The sequence below is a fragment of the Haematobia irritans genome, chromosome 2, assembly GCF_050003625.1.
Source record: "Haematobia irritans isolate KBUSLIRL chromosome 2, ASM5000362v1, whole genome shotgun sequence".
Classification (NCBI taxonomy): Eukaryota; Metazoa; Arthropoda; class Insecta; order Diptera; family Muscidae; genus Haematobia; species Haematobia irritans.
Genome location: NC_134398.1, coordinates 140,903,312 through 140,925,429, shown reverse-complemented (window position 1 = coordinate 140,925,429; position 22,118 = coordinate 140,903,312). Strand labels below are relative to the sequence as shown.

General features: G+C 34.3%; 1 protein-coding gene and 1 long non-coding RNA gene across 3 annotated transcripts; both read right to left on the bottom strand.

The window, feature by feature from the left end:
- Window positions 1-6,682: 6,682 nt before the first annotated feature.
- Window positions 6,683-17,879, bottom strand: LOC142226343 (cytochrome b5-related protein). Its single transcript, XM_075296313.1, has 4 exons — window positions 17,613-17,879; window positions 17,215-17,545; window positions 10,606-10,988; window positions 6,683-7,332 (listed from the first exon to the last, which is right to left on the bottom strand). Exons 1-4 carry the CDS (start codon window positions 17,693-17,695, stop codon window positions 6,810-6,812), a joined length of 1,320 nt encoding a protein of 439 aa, XP_075152428.1. The 5' UTR covers window positions 17,696-17,879; the 3' UTR covers window positions 6,683-6,809.
- On the bottom strand, window positions 11,413-15,214 carry LOC142226344 (uncharacterized). 2 transcript variants are annotated; one of them, XR_012719662.1, is made up of 5 exons: window positions 14,501-15,214; window positions 13,076-13,120; window positions 12,840-12,904; window positions 11,884-11,949; window positions 11,413-11,758 (listed from the first exon to the last, which is right to left on the bottom strand). It is a non-coding gene; the product is annotated as an uncharacterized LOC142226344 (long non-coding RNA). The 2 variants fall into 2 exon arrangements; XR_012719661.1 differs by having other exon boundaries at window positions 11,884-12,904.
- Window positions 17,880-22,118: the final 4,239 nt, after the last annotated feature.

Genomic DNA, 22,118 nt, shown 5'->3' with positions numbered 1-22,118 from the left:
AGTTCACTAAACCCAAAGTGAACCACACTTGAACCTTCCGAAAAAAGGTTTGTGATAGCCGGCCATTGCCGAAATAAATTCGTACAAACATATCTCTTTTCCTTTGCCACTGTCAAATCATCGATTTGAGTGCAGTTGGCTGGGTTTATTTTGAGCGTACTTCCTCTTACTTCATTCGTGTTTTGTTTTTATTGTTGGTTTGTGCTTTAATTTTTTTATTTTTATTTTAAGGAAAACAAACTTTGTGAAATTTTGCCTTGGGCAATTCCCCAGCAAGTTGTAATAAAATGTGCAACTTACAATTTTATGCATTTTTTACAGATTTAGTTTTCACTTTAGCGACTAAACTCGAACTTAATAGCCACCTATATAAAAAAATTTGTTTTCATTTTATTTTTCGCGAAGATTCGCGGGTGTGGGTTTTCAGTAGGGTTTTCTTTTTCCCGGACTTTTTGCATTCCCGGGAAAGCGGGAATTTTTGTAACACTAAAAACCAGTTTGAAAATGAAAGAAATTTATTTCGATTTCACCATCGTTCAACGGGGTCAATAAATGCACATATTCAGTCAATATTGCCAAAAGGGAAACACTACCATGTAATACGACATTCACATTACACTTTCAAAATCCACTTTAACTAGATTTCAATTGTCGTATGCCCTATAAATAAGGGCTTTAAACCCCAATTTTAATAGATTTCAAGCCTAATGTGTATAAGGTATAAATTTGAAATTAAATTAAACATCTTTAAAAAGGTTGGAATTTTCTTATTTCATAAAAAGAACATCCTTGCAATAATTATGAAATTTTGAAATTATGCAATTGCCAACGTGGGTTACATAAGGTAACATGTCCCGTTGTTTTTAAAGGTTTACTCAGCCTACCAGTCTATCGGAATGTCGGTTTACAGAAATATGACAATCATAAATTAGGAAGTGCAAACTTATTTTTAACAATTGGGAGCCCGTTGGATTATGGATTGGAACCCACGACTATGTATGCTCCTCAAGGCAACTACTACGACTTGGTACCATAGTTATTCACATTACACTTCCAAAATCCACTTTAACTAGATTTCAACTGTCATCTGCCATATAAAACGCTCTATTATACATAAAATATTGTAAAGAAAATTTCCCGGGAATTCCCGCACTTCATTCCCGGGAAAGCGGGAGCGAAACAATAGCAATTTCCCGGGAAAAAACCCTAGTTTTCAGCTTCATCAAGAGAGTGTATTTAATTTGGATTTTCTATCAATAATTTTGTATATATTAATTATTTTTTGATACAGTGCACTCGCGGTAACGTGAACTAATAAAAACCAAAAGAGTTCATGTTAGCGAAAATGTTCACGTTAGCGAATTTCAGAACAAAACATAGCCATTTTCGGGAGTTTTACACGTCTTTTATTTTTGTTATTAGTAATATTAAAAACTTAATTTAATTTCATAAAAAAGTAAAAAATAGGGATCCGAAAATTTTCAGTGGGTATGGAATTATAAAGCAATTTAAATTAATATTTAAAATTCACGAAAAAAGCCAAATTAGATCACTAAAAAATTCCGTAAGTGTATTTGAAATTGTATTTGGCATTGTGAATTTACTTTTAACGTAAAATTTCATGTTTTTCAGCGTTACGGAGTAGTTAGGGTAAGAAAAATTGTGTTCACATTAACGTGAGTGCACTGTATTAGATATTTACTTTAGACTTACCATTCGGTTTACATTTTGAAAAATTACTTATATTCCCAGCAAAAAAAAAAAGCTTCCCAAAAAGTAGCTTGGATTCCCAACTATTGATCCGGAAGTAGTGCCAACTTGGATCATCACCAATGAATTTTACATGGGCTTGACGAAAATGACTGGTTTTCATATTTTCGGTGTAAAAATGTTTAGCATATTATTTTTAAGTGCAATCATGTAATGTTCATAAACTAGTATAACATGTTTCGACATACATATGTTATATGTGAATTTGTTAGAACATATTATGTTTTAGGTATTAAATTTTCTTAAATATAAGATCTCTGGATGCAAACATATATTAATTTTGAACATGTATATGTTTAGAAAAGTCAGAGAGAACGAGAGAGAATAGAAAATATAAATATGTCAACGGAGATACATAACGAAGTATATGTATAGATATTTAAAAGTTTTTCAAATTGTAAAAAATTAGATAATTGGAATATAAAAGTGTATTAAAAAATGTTGATAAAATAAGTGAAGATAGATTGTAAATAGTAAAGACACAAACCAGACAGATTTAGCCGCGCACCGAATGAGTTAATGGCTATCAACATTTTGACTATATTTGACTAGCAATAAATTAACCCTTAAATGCGCACTGTATCTTTCAAGATACAACCAGAAAAAAATTCTTACGTCGTAAAATTTTAACCGAATTTTATGAAATCAGTTTTATTGAATTTAAAACATCATAACGCTATCTTTAAAAAAAATTGTTTTTTCCAAAAAATTTGTAGTAATTCAGAGTAATCTGCAGTCAAATCAATTGAAAATCAAATTTTGTCATAAAATTCAAAAAACTACAAATTTTTATTTACCAGATTTGAAAATAATGTTGGTTATTCTCTATTCCCTACTTTAATCAAATTGTTTATTTGTAAAAAAAAGCTTTAATATGCACTGCACTTTTTAAGATACAACCAAAAACAAAACGCATATTTATACCCTTCACCACTACTGTGGTACAGGGTATAATAAGTTTGTGCATTTGTATGTAACGCCAAGAAGGAAAAGTCTGAGATCCATCGTTTAGTATACCGATCGTCTTAGAATTAAATTCTGAGTCGATTTAGAGATGTCCATCTGTCTGTCTGTCCGTCCGTCTGTCTGTATATGTAATTTTGTGTGCAAAGTACAGCTCGCAGTTTAAGTCCGATCGTCCTCAAATTTGGCACATAGTTCTACTTTGGCTCAAAGACAATCGCTATTGATTTTGGAAAAAAGATATAGCTGCCATATATATTTATCACCGATCTAGTCATAATTGACGTATTTATCAACGTATTTTCTCAGCCAAATATTTTGGGGCTTTCGTAAGATACGCAAAATATCAGCCAAATCGGTTCATATTTAGATATAGCTCCCATATATATCTTTCGTCCGATTTGAACTTATATGGCCAAAAAAGCTAGAGTTTTATCCTGATTTGCTTCAAACTTTGCATAAGGAGCACGTTTAATAGTATTGTTAATTGTGCTAAATTTGGTTGAAATCGGTTCAGATTTAGATATAGCTCCCATATATATCTTTCGTCCGATTTCGACTAATATGGCCGCAAAAGCCAGAGTTTTGCCCTGATTTGCTTCAAATTTTGCACAAGGAGTACGCTTAAGATTATCATTCAGTGTGCTAAATTTGGTTAAAATCAGTTCAGATTTAGATATAGCTCCCATATATATCTTTCGCCTGATTTCGACTCATATTGCCTCAAAAGCTAGAGGTTTGCCCTGATTTGCTTCAAATTTTGCACAAGGAGTACGTTTAATAGTATCGTTAAGCGTGCCAAATTTGTTATATAGAAAAATATATCTCCCATATATATCTTTCGCCCGATTTTTATACCCTGCGCCACACTGTGGAACAGGGTATTAAGTTAGTGCATATGTTTGTAACACCCAGAAGGAGACGAGATAGACACATGGTGTCTTTGGCAATAATGCTCAGGGTGGGTCCCTGAGTCGATATAGCCATGTCCGTCTGTCCGTCCGTCCGTCCGTCTGTCTGTGAACACATTCTTGTGATCAAAGTCTAGGTCGCAATTTAAGTCCAATCGCCTTCAAATTTGGTACATGTTCCTAATTTGGGTCAGAATAGAACCCTATTGATTTTGGAAGAAATCGGTTCAGATTTAGATATAGCTCCCATATATATCTTTCTCCCGATATGTACTAATATGGACCCAGCAGCCAGATTTTTATACCGATTTGATTGAAATTTTGTACAAACATAAAACTTAGTCATATAGTCAAGTGTGCAAAATATGATTGAAATCGGTTCAGATTTAGATATAGCTCCCATATATATCTTTCGCCCGATATGGACTTATATGGCCCTAGAAGCCAGAGTTTTGGCCAAATTTGGTTGAAATTTTGCACAGGGAGTAGATTTAGCATTGTAGCTATGCGTGCCAAATTTGGTTGAAATCGCTTTAGATTTTGATATAGCTCCCATATATATCTTTCACCCGATATGCACTTATATGGACCCAGAAGCCAGAGTTTTATCCCGATTAGCTTGAAAATTTTCACAAGGAGTACAATTGGTAGTATAGTCATGAGTGCCGAATTTGATTGAAATCGGTTCAGATTTAGATATAGCTTCCATATATTTTTTCGTCCGATATGGACTTATGTGGCCCCAGAAGCCAGAGTTTTGACCCAATTTGGTTGAAATTTTGTACTAGGAGTACAATTAGTAATATAGTCATGTGTGCCAAATTTGATTGAAATCGGTTCAGATTTAGATATACCTCCCACATATATGTTTTTCTGATTTCGACAAAAATGGTCAAAATACCAAAATTTTCCTTGTTAAATCGCCTCTGCTTAGTCGAAAAGTTGTAAAAATGACTCTAATTTTCCTAAACTTTTAATACATATATATCGAGCGATAAGTCATAAATAAACTTTTGCGAAGTTTCCTTAAAATTGCTTCAGATTTAAATGTTTCTCATATTTTTTTTACTAAAATTGTGTTCCACTAAAATTTTGAGCCTATAGATTTTGTAAAAGTCTATCAAATTCTGTCCAAATCGAGTGATATTTAAATGTATGTATTTGGGACAAACCTTTATATATAGCACCCAACACATTTAACGGATGTGATATGGTATCGAAAATTTAGATCTACAAAGTGGTGCAGGGTATAATATAGTCGGCCCCGCCCGACTTTAGACTTTCCTTACTTGTTTTTTACTAACATTGTGTTTCATCCCAGGGTGTTAGCCGATTTAATTTTTAATTCTAGCGATTTTGTAGAAGTACAAAAAATTGTTTCCAAATCGTTTCAGATATAAATATTTGTATATGGGAATATAAGCCTTGATAATAACTCCCAACAAATTTGAAGGAGTTGAGATGAATATAGTCGGTCCTGCTCGACTTTAGACTTTACTTACTTGTTTTTTTGTTGTTCTTGTTTTACCATTTTTCATATTATATATTTTTCGGAGGAATCTGTGATCTTGTGCATTTAAGGGTCGAAAATGTGGTACCGTTAGAAAATACGGTCACATCGATCAAAAACACAATAACAATTGTGATATTGTACGCACAAATGAAATTTGGATTTTTATAAAATTGGACCACTGTGCAAACCTGCCCAGGATATTTTGGTATCACAGAGCATATAGATATATACCTGAGGGTATAGATATATCACAGAGGGTATAGAGGGTATACCTCACAAAGTCGTATTTGTTATTAATATTGTATCGCTAAATCAACGTTATATGTATTAATTATCATAGTCGATGCCAATAAACCTAATCTAGTTCTACCCGATGGCCCCATGTTGGTCGCAAACTACATTTAGGTGACGACCAGCATAGAGCAAGGTTCAGTTTTTTCACCATAACTGTAAAAAGTGCGAAAATATATGAGAGTATATTTTGGAAAATAGTTTTTGGCTTCTTTTAAATTTGCGTTGCTTCGTTAAAGTCATATGTCTTTGATGTAAGGCCATTTTTCCTTAAAGTAAAGAACATAGTTTTTTATTAAATTTTTTTTAATTATTAATTTTTTTATTAGCTGAGATATTGAATCTTTGGATTAAAGATAAAAAGGCTTCAAAAATAGGTCAATACTAATTTTGATGATTTTGTATCTTTGGTTATTTTGTTTTAGTTTTGAAGTTTTTGATTTTTAACTGTCATTTATACAAGAATAGCTTCGTTAATTTATGGCAGAAATAGAATGAAAATTCGATAAATGTATCCCAAATTTATATTTATACAGCTTAGATATCAAGCTTGATAGCTCCCTAAAAAATGTCCTTATATTAAAGAAGCCGCATCTTTGGCTTTGGAATCAATACTAAAACCTTTAACGGAGGGTCAAAATCCAAGTAAACGTTTTTTTAGTGTTGTAAATATAATCTACACAACGTCTAGTAGCGAGTTTCAAAATATAGGAGTAATTGGCAACACTAAAATTTGATGCCAACGAAATAGAAGAGATTTTAATTTGGCGACATGTCTTAAACCGTTGCGGTAATCTGTAGCGTATTTTGGACTTCTAATAACAAGTAAAGACATGTTGGCCTAATAAGGTATTTTTTTATCAGTCCACAATATATAATCATAAAATTCATTTGTAAGTAGAATACCATGTAGTACATATCGACCAATGTAGAGATAATCTTTCGTTTTCCTTTGATAATGCCCATATTAGAAATAATTATAGTTAAAATAATTTTATTTGTCCACTATCACAATGAAAATACAGAACAATACCCTCATATTCATAAAAGTCAAGGTAAACTTTAAATCTACTATTACCATACAAATTCCTTCGATAAACTGTCAGTAAAATATTATGAATATGGGCAATAAAATATAACTTATTTCGTACAAAGTGACCGAAGAGAATACAATTATGTACCGAGAGTAAATGTTTAGAAACTGGATTATTTACAAAATTGAACGAACGAAACATTTTGCTAAATATAATATATTTGTTTTGAATATTTCCTTATCATAATAAATTTTCCATTAGAAACGAAACATTTCACGTTTATACTATTTTATTAATGGAATGAAATTCCCTGTCAAGTTTATCACTCTAATTAACTTCTTTGGTATTTCTTTGGCTAGGTGGTATAGGATTTGCTACAGTTCTTAGCAATTGCTTATTTTGTCCTATTATATGATCCAAGAATGTTATCTCTCTCATTTCTCCTTTGAATTCGTGTAAGGTTTCCAAAAATATCGATTGTAGCTGTGGCAAAACACCGTGGTCTAGAGTCGGGAATAAATGATGCAGTGCATGATCTCCAAAATGTGTTAGATTCATGAAGTGCGACCGTTTAATATCGCCACGATCAATAATCGTATCCAATTGGTAAAGGCCCCAATCGCGATCCTCTCGTAATGCATCACCATCATGGGATATTTCTGGTGTATGATGTGAAGCATTTAGACCAATTAGACCAAACATAAAACTGGACGTTCCTATGATACGTAACCACTTAAGTATGGCATCGGCTGGTGTAGTGGATGAGATAGCCATCATAGCAAGGGGTAGCGAAAATCCAATCATATCATGCCAGTATAGTTCATTTTTCGAGAAAACTGACCGTAATGCTCTGGAATAGGAAATAGGTAGTAAAGTGAAAGATCGAAAGAATAAATTATTATAAAAAAAATAATATACAGCGAAATCTCTCAAAAGTTCACACCAACCGTCGCCAAACTTTTGTCCACATTTTGGAGAGGTTAATTTTAATGTGTTAATATAGAAAGAAAGAGACGACAATTTTCCACTTTTCAGAGTGTTCAAACTTGGGAGGTTTCATTGTATAGCTTTGCTCTCTTTTATCGAGAGTTAGATATTCATAAATTTAGTTCAAGGCAGCACTGACTAGAAAAAAGCGACCAAAGATCATTCATGAGTCTCTGCGGTATTTTGAGCACGGAAATTTTCGTCTTCCCAGGAATTCAATTCAGTCATTATGATATTTTCCATATATTTGGCATGGTCGATGACTATGATTGGGGAGCGACCATCGCACATGTACTAAAGGGCCAATCTGAGAAGACAAACGCCAATATTAAACCTAGAGCCTTAAAATTTGGTATGAAGGAATCTCATACAGACATAAAATTTGGAACAAATGGAAGGTATTGTCATTTCCAAGAAACAAGATTAAGTCTCTCAAAATCGGCTAAGTATTTGGGAGTTGTCCCAGATTCCAGACTAAACTGGCTAGAGAATACGGCACGTGACACGAAATTGTCGTGACTCACGCGTGAGTCGTGAGTCACGCTGACGGCAACGGCGTAAGTGTGCGTGAGCGTGCGAGATCGTGATTAACCAATCGAATGTCGTGCGTGAGTCATGAAAATAATATCGTCGTGAGTGTGTATGACTAACGAATTTCGGAAAAACACGCTCATGAAAATAATCCCGCCTACGAACATAAAATGCTGTAGGTAAATTACTCATAAAATTATTCGTGAGTCACTTGGTTTTTTGTGAGTCACGACATTTAAAAGATTGTCGTGCGTGAGTACATATTTTATCGTGAACGTGTGTGAGCGTGAGTCCTACCAAAAAATATCGTGCGTGAGTGTGCGTGAATAAGATTTCTCCGTCGTGAGTGTGCGTGAGCGTGAGTAAAATATTACCTCTAGGCCCTGTATGCGTGCCAGAAGCTGATTGGGGGACGTTACAGAATGAAAGAGGTTTCACTGGCTGTTTACAGCACTTATAAGACCTGTGGCTACCTATGGATGTCACGTATGGTGGACGATTTCGAACCAACAGAATCATATACAGAAATTCAACAGAATAAACAGGACGGCCCTTATTTACATGACAGGTGCAATGAGAAGAACGGCCACCGCAGCTCTAGAGGTACTATGGGGAGTCTGCCTACTTGATCTGCATATCAGGAAAACATATATCAGGTGATACTCATGAAGAGCCTGGACTTACTCGGTAATGCGGAATGCAGACACACGGAATTCGTTGCTTCAGACTTTATGACGACTCAGCATGTATATGAGGGCTAGTGAGACCGAGTATACCAAGTATAGAGAAGTGGAAAGAGGGACGCATACATTTTGTGAGACCTTGACGTGGAAATGGAGAAAGGCACTGGTATTTACTGCAAAGAGTTGGGGGATAAAGGTTAGGTTCGATTCTTGCTTCGACCGAACACCAAAACGTTTTTCAGCGGTGTATTATCCCACCCCAGTAATGCTGGTGACATTTCTTAGGGTTTCAAAGCTTCTCTAAGTGGTTTCACTGCAATGTGGAACGCCGTTCGGACTCGGCTATAAAAATGAGGTCCCTTGTCATTGAGCTTAACATGGAATCGGGCAGCACTCAGTGATAAGAGAGAAGTTCACCAATGTGGTATCACAATGCAAGGCCGTATTCAGGGGGGGATGAGGGGGATCAAACCCCCCCGAAATGAATGAATATTTTTACAGATCACATACCAAATTTCAAAACGTTGAAATACTGATGGTGGAAGAGAGCAAAAGGAGGAGATATTACCTTGAGATGCTACACATAATAAATACCCCCACTGACGAACGTATGAATTATAACAAGTATATACAGCAGTAAGTAAGTTCGGCCGGGCCGAATTTTAAATACCCACCACCATGAACCAAATATTAGGGTTTCCTTTGAAATATCAGGAGCGCTTGAGGACACTTCCCGAAGATAAATTTAAAGATTTCACCTATGAGGACTATATGGAGGCATTACCAAATGGACCGATAAAAACTTAATCCGATACACGTTTTTGTGAGCCTAAAATACCAGAATATTTACAATTTCAGGCAAATCAGATAAAAACTACGGTTTCTAGGAACCCTAGGAGTTAAATCGGGAGATCGTTCTTATGGGGGCTATACTAAAATATGGACCGATACTCACCGTTTTCGGCACACCTCTTTATGACCCGAAAATACCTCTAGATTTCCAATTTCAGGCAAATAGGATAAAAACTTCGGATTCTATAAGCCCAAGACCCCAAATCGGGAGGTCGTTTTATATGGGGACCATACCAAAACATGGACCGATACTCACAATTTTTGGCACACGTATTTTTTGGTCCTACGATACCTCTAGATTTCCAATTTCAGGTAAATTGAATAAAAACTGCGGTTTCTATACGCCCAAGAAGTAAAATCGGGAGATCGGTCTATATGGGGACTATACCAAAACATTGACCGATAATCACCATTTTTTGGCACACCTCTTTATGGTCATAAAATACCTCTAGGTTTCAAATTTCAGGCAAATTGGATAAAAACTACGATTTCTATAAGCCCAAGACCCCAAATCGGGAGGTCGGTTTATATGGGGACTATATCAAAACCTGGACCGATATAGCCCATCTTCGAACTTGACCTGCCTGCAGACAAAAGACGAGTTTGTGCAAAATTTCAGTACGATTGCTTCATTATTGAAGACTGTAGCGTGATTACAACAGACAGACGGACAGACGGACATCGTTATATCGTCTTAGAATTTCTCCCTGATCAAGAATATATATACATTATATAGTCGGAAATCGATATTTCGATGTGTTACAAACGGAATGACAAACTTATACCCCCGTCACCATTCTATGGTGGTGGGTATAAAAATATTGTATACATACCTATGCATAAATAAACTTTTCTACACATGAGATTATATGAATATTTTTTTTTTAAGTTGAACCCCCCCGAATTAAAATCCTGGCTACGGCCTTGTCACAATGGACTGAATAGTCTAAGTGAGCCTGATACATCGGGTTGCCACCTAACCTAACCTATGCTCTGCACCTTGTAACATTTGTTCGCTCATTTTCAGAGTACAGGGCTGCCTCTTATTAACTAGATTCTCTTTGACTTACCTTTGAGCAAAGTGAAATACGTATATTGCTGCATAGATTATGGGTTGTATGACTACCGATATCATACGTCTAGCCTTGGAAGCAATATGTTTGTTGGGTACCCAGCACAGGAAAGGTTCAAACATTGACATCTCCAAATCATATAGAGAATTTGTGTAGACATGATGTGAGATGGCATGCGATATACGCCAGTCATTGAAGTTCATTAAGGAAAAATTAAAGGTATACATTTGCCAATTGTCACGTTGGTGGAAATAATTATGGGCAGCAGTACTCAGCCAGGCCATACAGAGAGCAGCACATATTTCAAAAATGATGTTGTTATATCTAGCTGTCACTAAGCTAAAGACGATGGTAGAGCTGAGTAGACCCAAATGATAGAACTGAAAAAGACATAGAAAAAAGAAAATAATTCAGTAATACGTACACTGAAAAAACAGTGAACCCTTTTCCATTGCAAAATGAACTAAACTGTTGTAATATTGACCATGATTTAGCCCTTAAGATTTTTTTCAACTTGTCTAGTTTATAATTTTCTTAAATTTTAGTTCATCTATAACATTGTAGTTTAGTTCATTTTTACAACACCATAAGATTTATATACCCCTACCAAGTTAAAAAGTCAGTATTATTTGGGTTTACTTGCTTATTTTTTGAGAAATCCGATAATAAAAATTGGTTAACAGTCTCTTTAAAATGTCGACGACTAAACTATTTTTAAATCAATCATTCCACAGTACAAAGAAATTAAATAATTAAAGGAACAACAAACCGTTTTACTATTATGAAAATTTTCATACATTAAAATTAAACTTTCTTTAAGCAAAAGTACTTTATTATAAAAACTTATGATGAAAGTTCTTAATACAATGTTTTTTGTGAATAAAAATTATGACCACGTGGAACAGAGAGTAGTTCATTTGAACCCGATATTTGGACATTTTGACTTATCCTTTTTTTTTCATCGTAGGTAATTTTTTCACATATCTTGCTGGAAACAATAATGAAAATTGTTAAAAATTAACACCATGTAATGAAATATAATTTTTAATTCTTCATTTTAGCTTGTAACTTACCATATTTGGGGGCATTTTATCAAATGGTGTAAGGAATTCAACTTTTCTTTGGAAAACGTATCTCATAAAATTTGTACCTGAAACAATTAGAGAAATAATGAAGTATTCTAAATAAACTCATAAAACTGTGTTGTTGTCGATGTGATATAATAAAATAAATATTCTAGTTGAAAGAAAGCCAAAGTTTTAATATAAAACCTACCAATTCTCTATTAAATTGTACGCTGTGGGGAAATATAAAAAGTTGTCCAAATTTATTTGGGTTACTCTGAAATTAAATATTTATTGTTGTTGTTTTTGATTTCAGCTTAAAACCATGCATTGACTAAACTACAAGTGTAGCTTAACCAACAGAAAAAAATAATGTTTGTCAAATTTATTTGGGCAAAGCCCTATAGACTGCAAGATGGTTGGATGGAATTTATTTCGGCATAAGCCGGCTATCATAAACCTTTTTTTCGGAAGGTTCAAGTGTGGCTAACCTTGGGTTTATTGAACTGCCTGAATTTATCCTGATAATTGGTTGATAGTTTTGCTGCAAGTAGAGGATGCTGATGAGGAATGTGGTAATTCCAGCCATCCAACCATCTTGTCCAACCATCTTGCAGTCTATAGGGCTTTGCCCAAATAAATTTGACAAACATTATTAAGCTACACTTGTAGTTTAGTCAAAGCATGGTTTTAAACTGAAATCAAAACCAACAACAATGATTAAAGAAAGAAACCAACAATAACAAAACAAAACGAATTAAATATTTATGTTTTACATTAAATAAAATTATTAAATAGGTTTTCAAAAAATCTAATGAAAAAAATAATAATATGCATAAAAAACCAAATATTCTTGATAACCCTAGACAGTCATCATTCGTCGAAATGACGACACGTAATTTCATTTTCGATTTAAAATGCATTTTAGTCTATTGGGAAATGGTGAATTTAAGTTATACTAATTTGACCGTTTTATGAATTTTTGTTTTATACTACTTAAAACCAAATTGAATAAGAAAAAAAATTCAAGTTTGGTTCACTTTTTCGCTCACGATGAAAATTATAGCGTCTTGAAATCAGCCGTAGTCAAAATGACGAAGGATGAAGTTAATGTACAAAAAATATGTATGACTGTCCAGGGTTGAAAGAAAGTTAAAGAATCCTTACCAATTCACTATTAAATTACAGGCAAAGGAGTACTAAAAATTTGTCCAAATTTTTAAGGGGTTATTCTGAAATTAAATATTTGTTTTTACATTAAAAATATTATATTGGTTTCCAAAAAATTTGATTGAAGAAATACTAAAATAAGCTATTAAAAACCTGTAATTTTGATGATAAAAAGGTCACAAAAACGTAAATATTCTAGATGAAATAAAGCCAATTTCTAAAAGAAAACTTACCAATTCTCTATTTTTTAAATTTGTTCGAATCCATCTGGAGTTGCTCTGAAATTAAATGTTGTTTTTAAAATTTGCAAAATTTTCGTGAAAGAAAAACATTAAACTAGTTTCCAAAAAAAATAATTAACAAATAATAATATACATAAAAAATATTCTTTTTAAAAGAAAGCCATTTGAAACAAGTAAGGAAAGTCTAAAGTCGGGCGGGGCCGACTATATTATACCATGCACCACTTTGTAGATCTAAATTTTCGATACCATATCACATCCGTCAAATGTGTTGGGTGCTATACATAAAGGTTTGTCCCAAATACATACATTTAAATATCACTCGATTTGGACATAATTTGATAGACTTTTACAAAATCTATAGACTCAAAATTTAAGTTGGCTAATGCACTAGAGTGGAACATAATTTTAGTACAAAAATATGGGAAACATTTAAATCTGAAGCAATTTGAAGGAAACTTCGCAAAAGTTTATTTACGATTTATCGCTCGATATATATGTATTAGAAGTTTAGGAAAATTTGAGTCATTTTTACAACTTTCGACTAAGCAGTGGCGATTTAACAAGGAAAATGTTGGTATTTTGACCATTTTTGTCGAAATCAGAAAAACATATATATAGGAGCTATATCTAAATCTAACCGATTTCAACCAAATTTGGCACGCATAGTAACAACGCTAATTTTACTCCCTGTGCAAAATTTCAACTAAATCGGAGTTAAAAATTGGCCTCAGTGGTCATATTAGTTTAAATCGGGCGAAAGCTTTATATGGGAGATATATCCAAATCTGAACCGATTTCAAGCAAATTTGGCACGCATAGTTACAACGCTAATTCTACTCCCTATGCAAAATTTCAACTAAATCGGAGCAATAAATTGGCCTCTGTGGGCAAATGAGTGTAAATCGGGCGAAAGCTATATATGGGAGCTATATCTAAATCTGAACCGATTTTGCTGATATTTGGCAAGTTTTTCGAGACTCATAAAATATTCGGATGTACGAAATTTGAGGAAGATCGGTTGATATACACGCCAATTATGACCAGATCGGTGAAAAATATATATGGCAGCTATATCTAAATCTGAACCGATTTTTTCCAAAATCAATAGGGATCGTCTTTGAGCCGAAACAGTACCCTATACCAAATTTTAGGACAATCGGACTAAAACTGCGAGCTGTACTTTGCACACAAAAATACATCAACAGACAGACAGACAGACGGACAGACAGACGGACAGACGGACAGACAGACAGACGGACATCGCTAAATCGACTCAGAATTTAATTCTAAGCCGATCCGTATACTAAAAGGTTGGTCTATGATTACTCCTTCCTGGCGTTACATACAAATGCACAAACTTATTATACCCTGTACCACAGTAGTGGTGAAGGGTATAAAAATATATATACTTACCAATTTATGACTAAACTATACGCTGAGATATAACAAACGTTTTCCAAATTCATCTGGAATTGAATATTAATTTTTTATATTGAATAATAAAAATTTCAATACACTTTTAATTTCAACATACATATTTTCCTAAATATTCTTAATAACTTTTTTCTAAACTACCAATAAAATATTAATAACTTTCATTTAAAAGGTTTAATAAACAAACACCAATATATGTCTCAAAAATCCAAAATATTCCATGCCTTTATATTCCCTTGTTGCATACCTGCTTAAAAGATGCAACAATCCACGCCAACGCCAACTACACAACTGAAGCATGCCAAACAAAACCAAGCAAAGCCAAAACATTCCTACAACAACAAAAACACATGTGCCTTTATTGAAAACAACACCTCATCCAGCCAAATAAACCATCCGCGAATAAAAAACACACACACCCAAACCACTAAATGAACAAAAATAAAAACAACCCCACGCTCATGTATACACAACAAAACTCAAGTAACATCATCTTTACATTAATCACATTCCACTATGCCGATAAAGATCTCTGTACTATGCATTAGTTCATCGCATCTGCTGACAATTTACTCTAAGAATAATATTCGTAAAGGCACACCAGTTAATGAACGATGAAACGTTTAACTTAAAATTTGCAAAATTTTCATGAAATGTTATCTACCATTTTTGACGAAAATGTCTATAAATTTAATTACATGTGAACTAAAAATATTTCATTGGGTAATTTTTTACCAACAATTATTAACTATAGGAATTGTCAGTAAGAAATTGCTATCCACTTTCAAGTTAATTTTTCGTAAAAAAATATTTTCTCATACAAAAAAATCTTATGGTAAATTGCACTTATTATTTAGAAAATACTTTACATTTCACAATTAGTTTTATAGCATGACAAACGAATTTTTAACTACTAGTTAAGAATTTTTTTAAGGAAATTTCCATCGTATTTTGTAGGCCATGAACTAAACGATTGCTACTTAGAATTTATAAAATTTCCTTTCGAGTAGTTAATTTTCGTTGAAGATACGAAAAATGAACTAAAATTCTGGAAAATTCTTGTAATAAATTATTGTAAAAATCTTCTTAAATTTACGAGACACTTTTTTTTCTGTGTAGATGATGATATTGTCATGAATATAATTTAGTATCTAATTTAGGTTATTATATAATTTAGATAAGCTTGAAAGGAAATTTGGACCCATGCACTGAAAAAAAAAATATTGTCATGAGGCTAAAGATGTCATGCGAATTTTGTTTACCATAGAAGACGTATTTCTCTGATATAAGGTTTCTTTCCTAGTCCAGAAATCGGTAAACTTTTCAAGAAAGTCGTTTTGCCCTTATTAAGTGATTCAACTTAGGTATGCTAATATGAAAGAAAATTTCGTTTTACTAAGGTCAACTTGGCTTTAATACTTATACTAGAATTAAGCACGCAAAACTAAAATTTCAAGCAGAATTGTGTCTTAAATGTGTCCTTACTTCAATTCTACGTTTTTTTTGGCTCGGAATCAATACCAAAATCATTAGTGTAAAGACAAAATCTTTGGAACCGGGCATGCTTTTTTTCAGTGTGGACTGTTTCAATGTTATTGTTGGTACCTTAGAAACCTTGCCTATTTCGCGTCTCTATATACAATCTATAATATCAGTCACTTGCCTGAGCCAATAAAGATTCGTCGCACAACCTCCTACGTAATTGAGGATCCTCCCTCAATTACGTAGGTACCATCAATACCAGTACCGGTGCCAATTGAAATTGAAATAATGTGATTCATCTTTAAAATCAGGCCATTTTGTTTCTGATCGCCAATGCGTATATTGTGTGCTACGAAATAATTGAGATTTAAAATCAATCTCAATTTTAGCTAATACATTAGGTAAGGATTCAAACACATGCTAAGGTTCTACGATAAGGCATTAGGTACAACTTTAACTCTTCCCCATTTATCTTCTATGTTCAATTGAATTAAACCCATGCAATTTAAATGCCCATCACGGGTAAAATTTAACTACAAACAACAAATTTTCATGAACTACAATACGAAATAAATTGGATTTTGAAATTTTCGTGGACCCTCAAAAAATTGTTTCTCACCTTCAAAAAAATTACTTATCTAACATACATATGTCACACACATATTTTGGTGTAAGCACATCTAATTTTGAATAAGGCCGAAACCTTATGATGCTTGTTATATATGAACATATAATGTGTTTGGAAACACTTCGCTGCAAACAATATAATAGCTTAGAGATATCTTCGACCAAATAAAATTGTGTTCTTACTCAAAATAAAATTTATTTTTCGCAAGTTCAATATAAACATTAAAAATTTCCCATCGACTCATATATATTTTTAACGACAACCATTTAAAACAATATTATTTTTAAATCCTAAACAATAATTTTTGAACGCGACACAATTTGGGTTGGGAAGCTGTGCCTTAAGCAGACCTTATACGGTCGGATAAACCCTGCGATACAACACTTTTCGGCGACAATCCGCTAGTATAATGTCAGGTTCGCGTGTTGCAATAAAATCAAAACAATTGATTTTTTCTTGTTGGGATGTTGGGCTTTATCCGACCGTATTTGGTCTCCTTTAGTCGATAACCATTGAAACTATTTTTTCTGTTGCAAAAGCTATGGCCTCTTTTCAGAATAACGATTTCATCATTCATACTTACATAGCTTCTTCTTTTCGGTGAGTAATCCAAATCTTTTAACTTCTCTGCAACACGTCGCTTCAGAGTCCGATAAAATCCATGTTCTTTCAATGTTAACGTATAATTACGCGGTTTCGATGCTTCACGAATAAAATATTTTTTTAAAATCGATTCTGGTACACCTTTTATGTGATGGGTTTCAAATGCTTCCGTAATATCAGTGCCTTTTGTTTGTTCCAACCAAAAAGGACCACCAGGGTGTTTCGCAATAAAAGCCGTGAAGTCATACAAATTGTCATAAATACGCCATAAGCCTTCGGCTTCATCATCCCGTTGTTTACCCTTTAACCAACTGCAATAATATATACAACTCGTTTTAGATATGCATTCCAATGAGAATTCTATTGATAATTGCTTACCTATTGTTCGTGACTATTGGTTTCTGACGATAAGATGGGAATTTCCGAGCTATGGTGCATTTCTTCCAGTCTTCCTCTTTCATTGTTTTCAAATGGTATGGTACGTTTTGCCAAAAATACAAATTCAATATTATCGACCTTCGAGTTTATCGTATGCAATCTTGTGAACTCAATATATTGGGGGGTCAAACATCCATCGGCGTTTGGTGCCAATATTCCGCTTCACATGTGTTTCTTGTTTATTTACCCTCCGAATACTGTTGTTAGTTTTAATCGAGCGTAAAAAGTGTTTGCTTGTGACAGCGATAAAAACAGCGAAAGCAGTGACGCCAGTGATATGAAACGATCATACAGGCTCTGCTACTGAGGGTGCAAGTGGTTTTTGAAACGAGATTATGAATGAAACAATAGGGTTGGTCATGATAAATTGTTGATGTACTCTACTGGGGAACTAATTTTATATACACGCAGAGAAGGAATATGGCAACCCTAATCATGTTTGAAGAGTATGCAGGCCTGTTCTGGCAAAGGCATTCGCAAAAAACAAATTGGGGTTTTTGGCGTGTTCCGGCCATTCGAATACGCGAAATTCTTCTCCAATTGAGATCGCTCGTGTTTGAGCTTGCGAATTCGATATTTTACGGCTTTCTTCATGCCATTACGACAAAATATATCCAAAACTAAATGTGATATAATAGACAATATGCTTAAGAGTTGATTTGTACCACTCAAGCCCACATCGGAAGTTTATTTCTTGGTATAAATAATCGTTTATCCCACGTGTAAAAGTAACATTAAATATTTGTGACATGTTTGGGGTGGTCATATTACTTATCTGCGTATATCGCATGCTGGTGGAGAAAATAATCACAATAAATAGCTATTGTGAATAGCTAGATAGCTATTGTGTATGGAATGGAGCTCATACAAATGTTCATCCTATACTACATGAAAACATTACTCAATGAGTGCCGACCGATGCTATGTTTACAGGTTGGCTAATATGTATCGCAACCAACATAAGGTTGTTCTCATTTCAATACCGCACTTCTGACAACTGTCAGATTAGAACCCTCTAGCATTTCTGTGCGAATAAATGTTTTTTCTCGTACCATTGCTCGTTATCATGGTACCGGTAGTGTTGCATTGTTTCCAATAAATGGACGAAAAAACGGTAATAACACCAGCAATGATCCGAAAAGGCCAGATATGATTGAAATTCATGCCGCCGTGGTAGAATGAATAAAGTCGAGAACGGACATTATCACATCCTGTGGCAAAGACGTAACTATATATTCATACTTAGTATTTGAAGATGTGATACCTTTCATTGCAAATTGCAATTCCGCGTGTACAAACCATGCCTCAGGGCAATTAGTCCAAAATTGAGGCAACTTAACTGATGTGGCCGATATCTCTAGCGGTAATGTGTGTGGGGCCACTGAATCGGAAGTCGTAAGCGGAGATGGCGCTTCTGTGTCGTTGATGGCATGATTTGCCTTTGAGGGTGGGTGATTCATATTGGAGGAAGAGTTTACAGTTCATAAGACGGGGATGTTCAGGTTTGAGTGTGATGATTATATATTAATTTATTTTAAAATAAAACTAAAATAACGGACTCAATGGTTGATCAGATTCTGGGCTCGGATTTGTTGTCTGACTTTTGGAATATGGATCAGCAATATATGTATATTCTGGCATCTTCGTGTCGATGATTGTTCGAACTATTGCATATGTTCTTATCGACTGTGAACAAATTGTGACACTAGTTTTAATGAATCGGTGGACTTTTTGTCCGGAAAAATCTTTATATTTTTGATGTTTTAACCGGGCTCAGCGAGTTCAATATAATTCTCCAGAATTCTTACAATTTCTGCTTCGCAGGATATTGGTTTGGGCCTTTTGAAAAAATTCTGCTAACAGTGATTGCCTATTGTTGTCCAAACTCTTAATCTCCTGGCAGAATCGCTAGTTGTGGAGGCCAAAATGATTTTTTTTGAAACACAAGTTTCTTGATGGATATCTTTCATTGATTGACAAATCATATGAAATAATAAAAATTATTTTATAACAAAAGCAATAGTGATGAATTCAAATTATAAATTTTGTAATGCACTTGTGTACCTATGCACATATAATACGAAATTTTCACAAACTCTTCCTATCAATAAGAAATTTAATTTCTAAAAATTTAATCAACGTATCGGTTGACAAGTTAGTGACAATTCAAAATTTTGCGTTATGCGTAAACCAGAACATGGAGAAAGTGTTGATCATCTCAAGACAGCACTTCGCCGGGAATGAACCAAAATGCCGCAGAGCCACTTTCCAAGAACACCCGAACTACAAATATATTTGAAAACAAGTGAGGAAAGTCTAAAGTCGGGCGGGGCCGACTATATTATACCCTGCACCACTTTGTAGATCTAAATTTTCGATACCATATCACATCCGTTAAATGTGTTGGGGGCTATAATACATACATTTAAATATCACTCGATCTAGACAGAATTTGACTTCTACAAAATCTATAGACTCAAAATTTAAGTCGGCTAATGGTGGAACACAATGTTAGTAAAAAAAAAAAATATGGGAAACATTGAAATCTGAAGCAATTTTAAGGCAACTTCGCAAAAGTTTATTTATGATTTATTGCTCGATATATATGTATTAGAAGTTTAGGAAAATTAGAGTAATTTTTACAACTTTTCGACTAAGCAGTGGCGATTTTACAAGGAAAATGTTGGTATTTTGACAATTTTTGTCCAAATCAGAAAAACATATATATATGGGAGCTATATCTAAATCTGAACCGATTTCAACCTAATTTGGCACACATAGCAACAATGCTAATTCTACTCCCTGTGCACAATTTCAACTAAATCGGAGCAAAATATTAGCCTCTGTGGTCATATGAGTGTAAATCGGGCGAAAGCTATATATGGGAGATATATCTAAATCTGAACCGATTTCAACCAAATTTGGCACGCATAGCTACAATGCTAATTCTACTCCCTGTGCACAATTTCAACTAAATCGGAGCAAAATATTAGCCTCTGTGGTCATATGAGTGTAAATCGGGCGAAAGCTATATATGGGAGCTATATCTAAATCTGAACTGATTTCAACCTAATTTGGCACACATAGCAACAATGCTAATTCTACTCCCTGTGCAAAATTTCAACTAAATCGAAGCAAAAAATTGGCCTCTGTGGGCAAATGAGTGTAAATCGGGCGAAAGCTATATATGGGAGCTATATCTAAATCTGAACCGATTTGGATGATATTTTGCAAGTTTTTCGAGACTCATAAAATATTCGGATGTACGGAATTTGAGGAAGATCGGTTGATATACACGCCAATTATGACCAGGTCGGTGAAAAATATATATGGCAGCTATATCTAAATCTGAACCGATTTTTTCAATAGGGATCGTCTTTGAGCCGAAACAGGACCCTATACCAAATTTTAGGACAATCGGACTAAAACTGCGAGCTGTACTTTGCACACAAAAATACATCAACAGACAGACAGACGGACATCGCTAAATCGACTCAGAATTTAATTCTAAGACGATCGGTATACTAAACGATGGGTCTCAGACTTTTCCTTCTTGGCGTTACATACAAATGCACAAACTTATTATACCCTGTACCACAGTAGTGGTGAAGGGTATAAATACATAGAAAATGCTAAATCGCATGAACTCTTGTAAAATGATAAGCAAATTATTTGATCAAAAGGTGAACGAATTATAAATAAATAATAATAATTGAATACATTAATTGAGTTTTGCGATCAAAATCAATTAATTTTTTTATTGAATCAAATATAAAATTAATTGCAAGTGCCGAAGAAACAAATTAATTGTGTGCAGTATAAATATATATTGAACAGCTTTCGAAACACCCCAATAAATATCATAATTGTGGAGATTATGATAACAGTCGTGTGCTATGGTATCAAACGCTATTGATATTATGTGCGCCAATAATAACATTGAAAACAGAAAGCACATTTACGAAAACCTCTCTCTTTGTCGTGAATGAAAGTGAAACTCCGGTTCCTAATTTCAATTGTTGTTCTTAAGCGCAAAAACAAACGCTTCGGTCGAGCTCTACTTTGGAGACGATGCTGGTCTTAAGACATATAGGGATTCAGATTAACAGCGTAGTCACCATGGCTGCGATAAGATTGAGGATGTTGGGAGAATGGACATAGACCAGACAGAAGACGAGCCAACGAAATATAATGGGCAAGACGGTGGATGAAATGATTGAAGCCCCAACAATCCATGATCGTATTACCTGTGGTAGCCATGGCAGCCGAGAGTGACATTCTGACGTCACTAAGATGGTCCTGGGAGAATGGGACCCAAGAACAAATACCACAGGGAAATTACTGCTACGAAGATAGGTGGGAGGACGGGACTGGGTGTACATTTTGAGGATCCAGCCACCGAGATGCTATTCCGATTACCCGATCACAGCAAAATCCTGCAGGCAG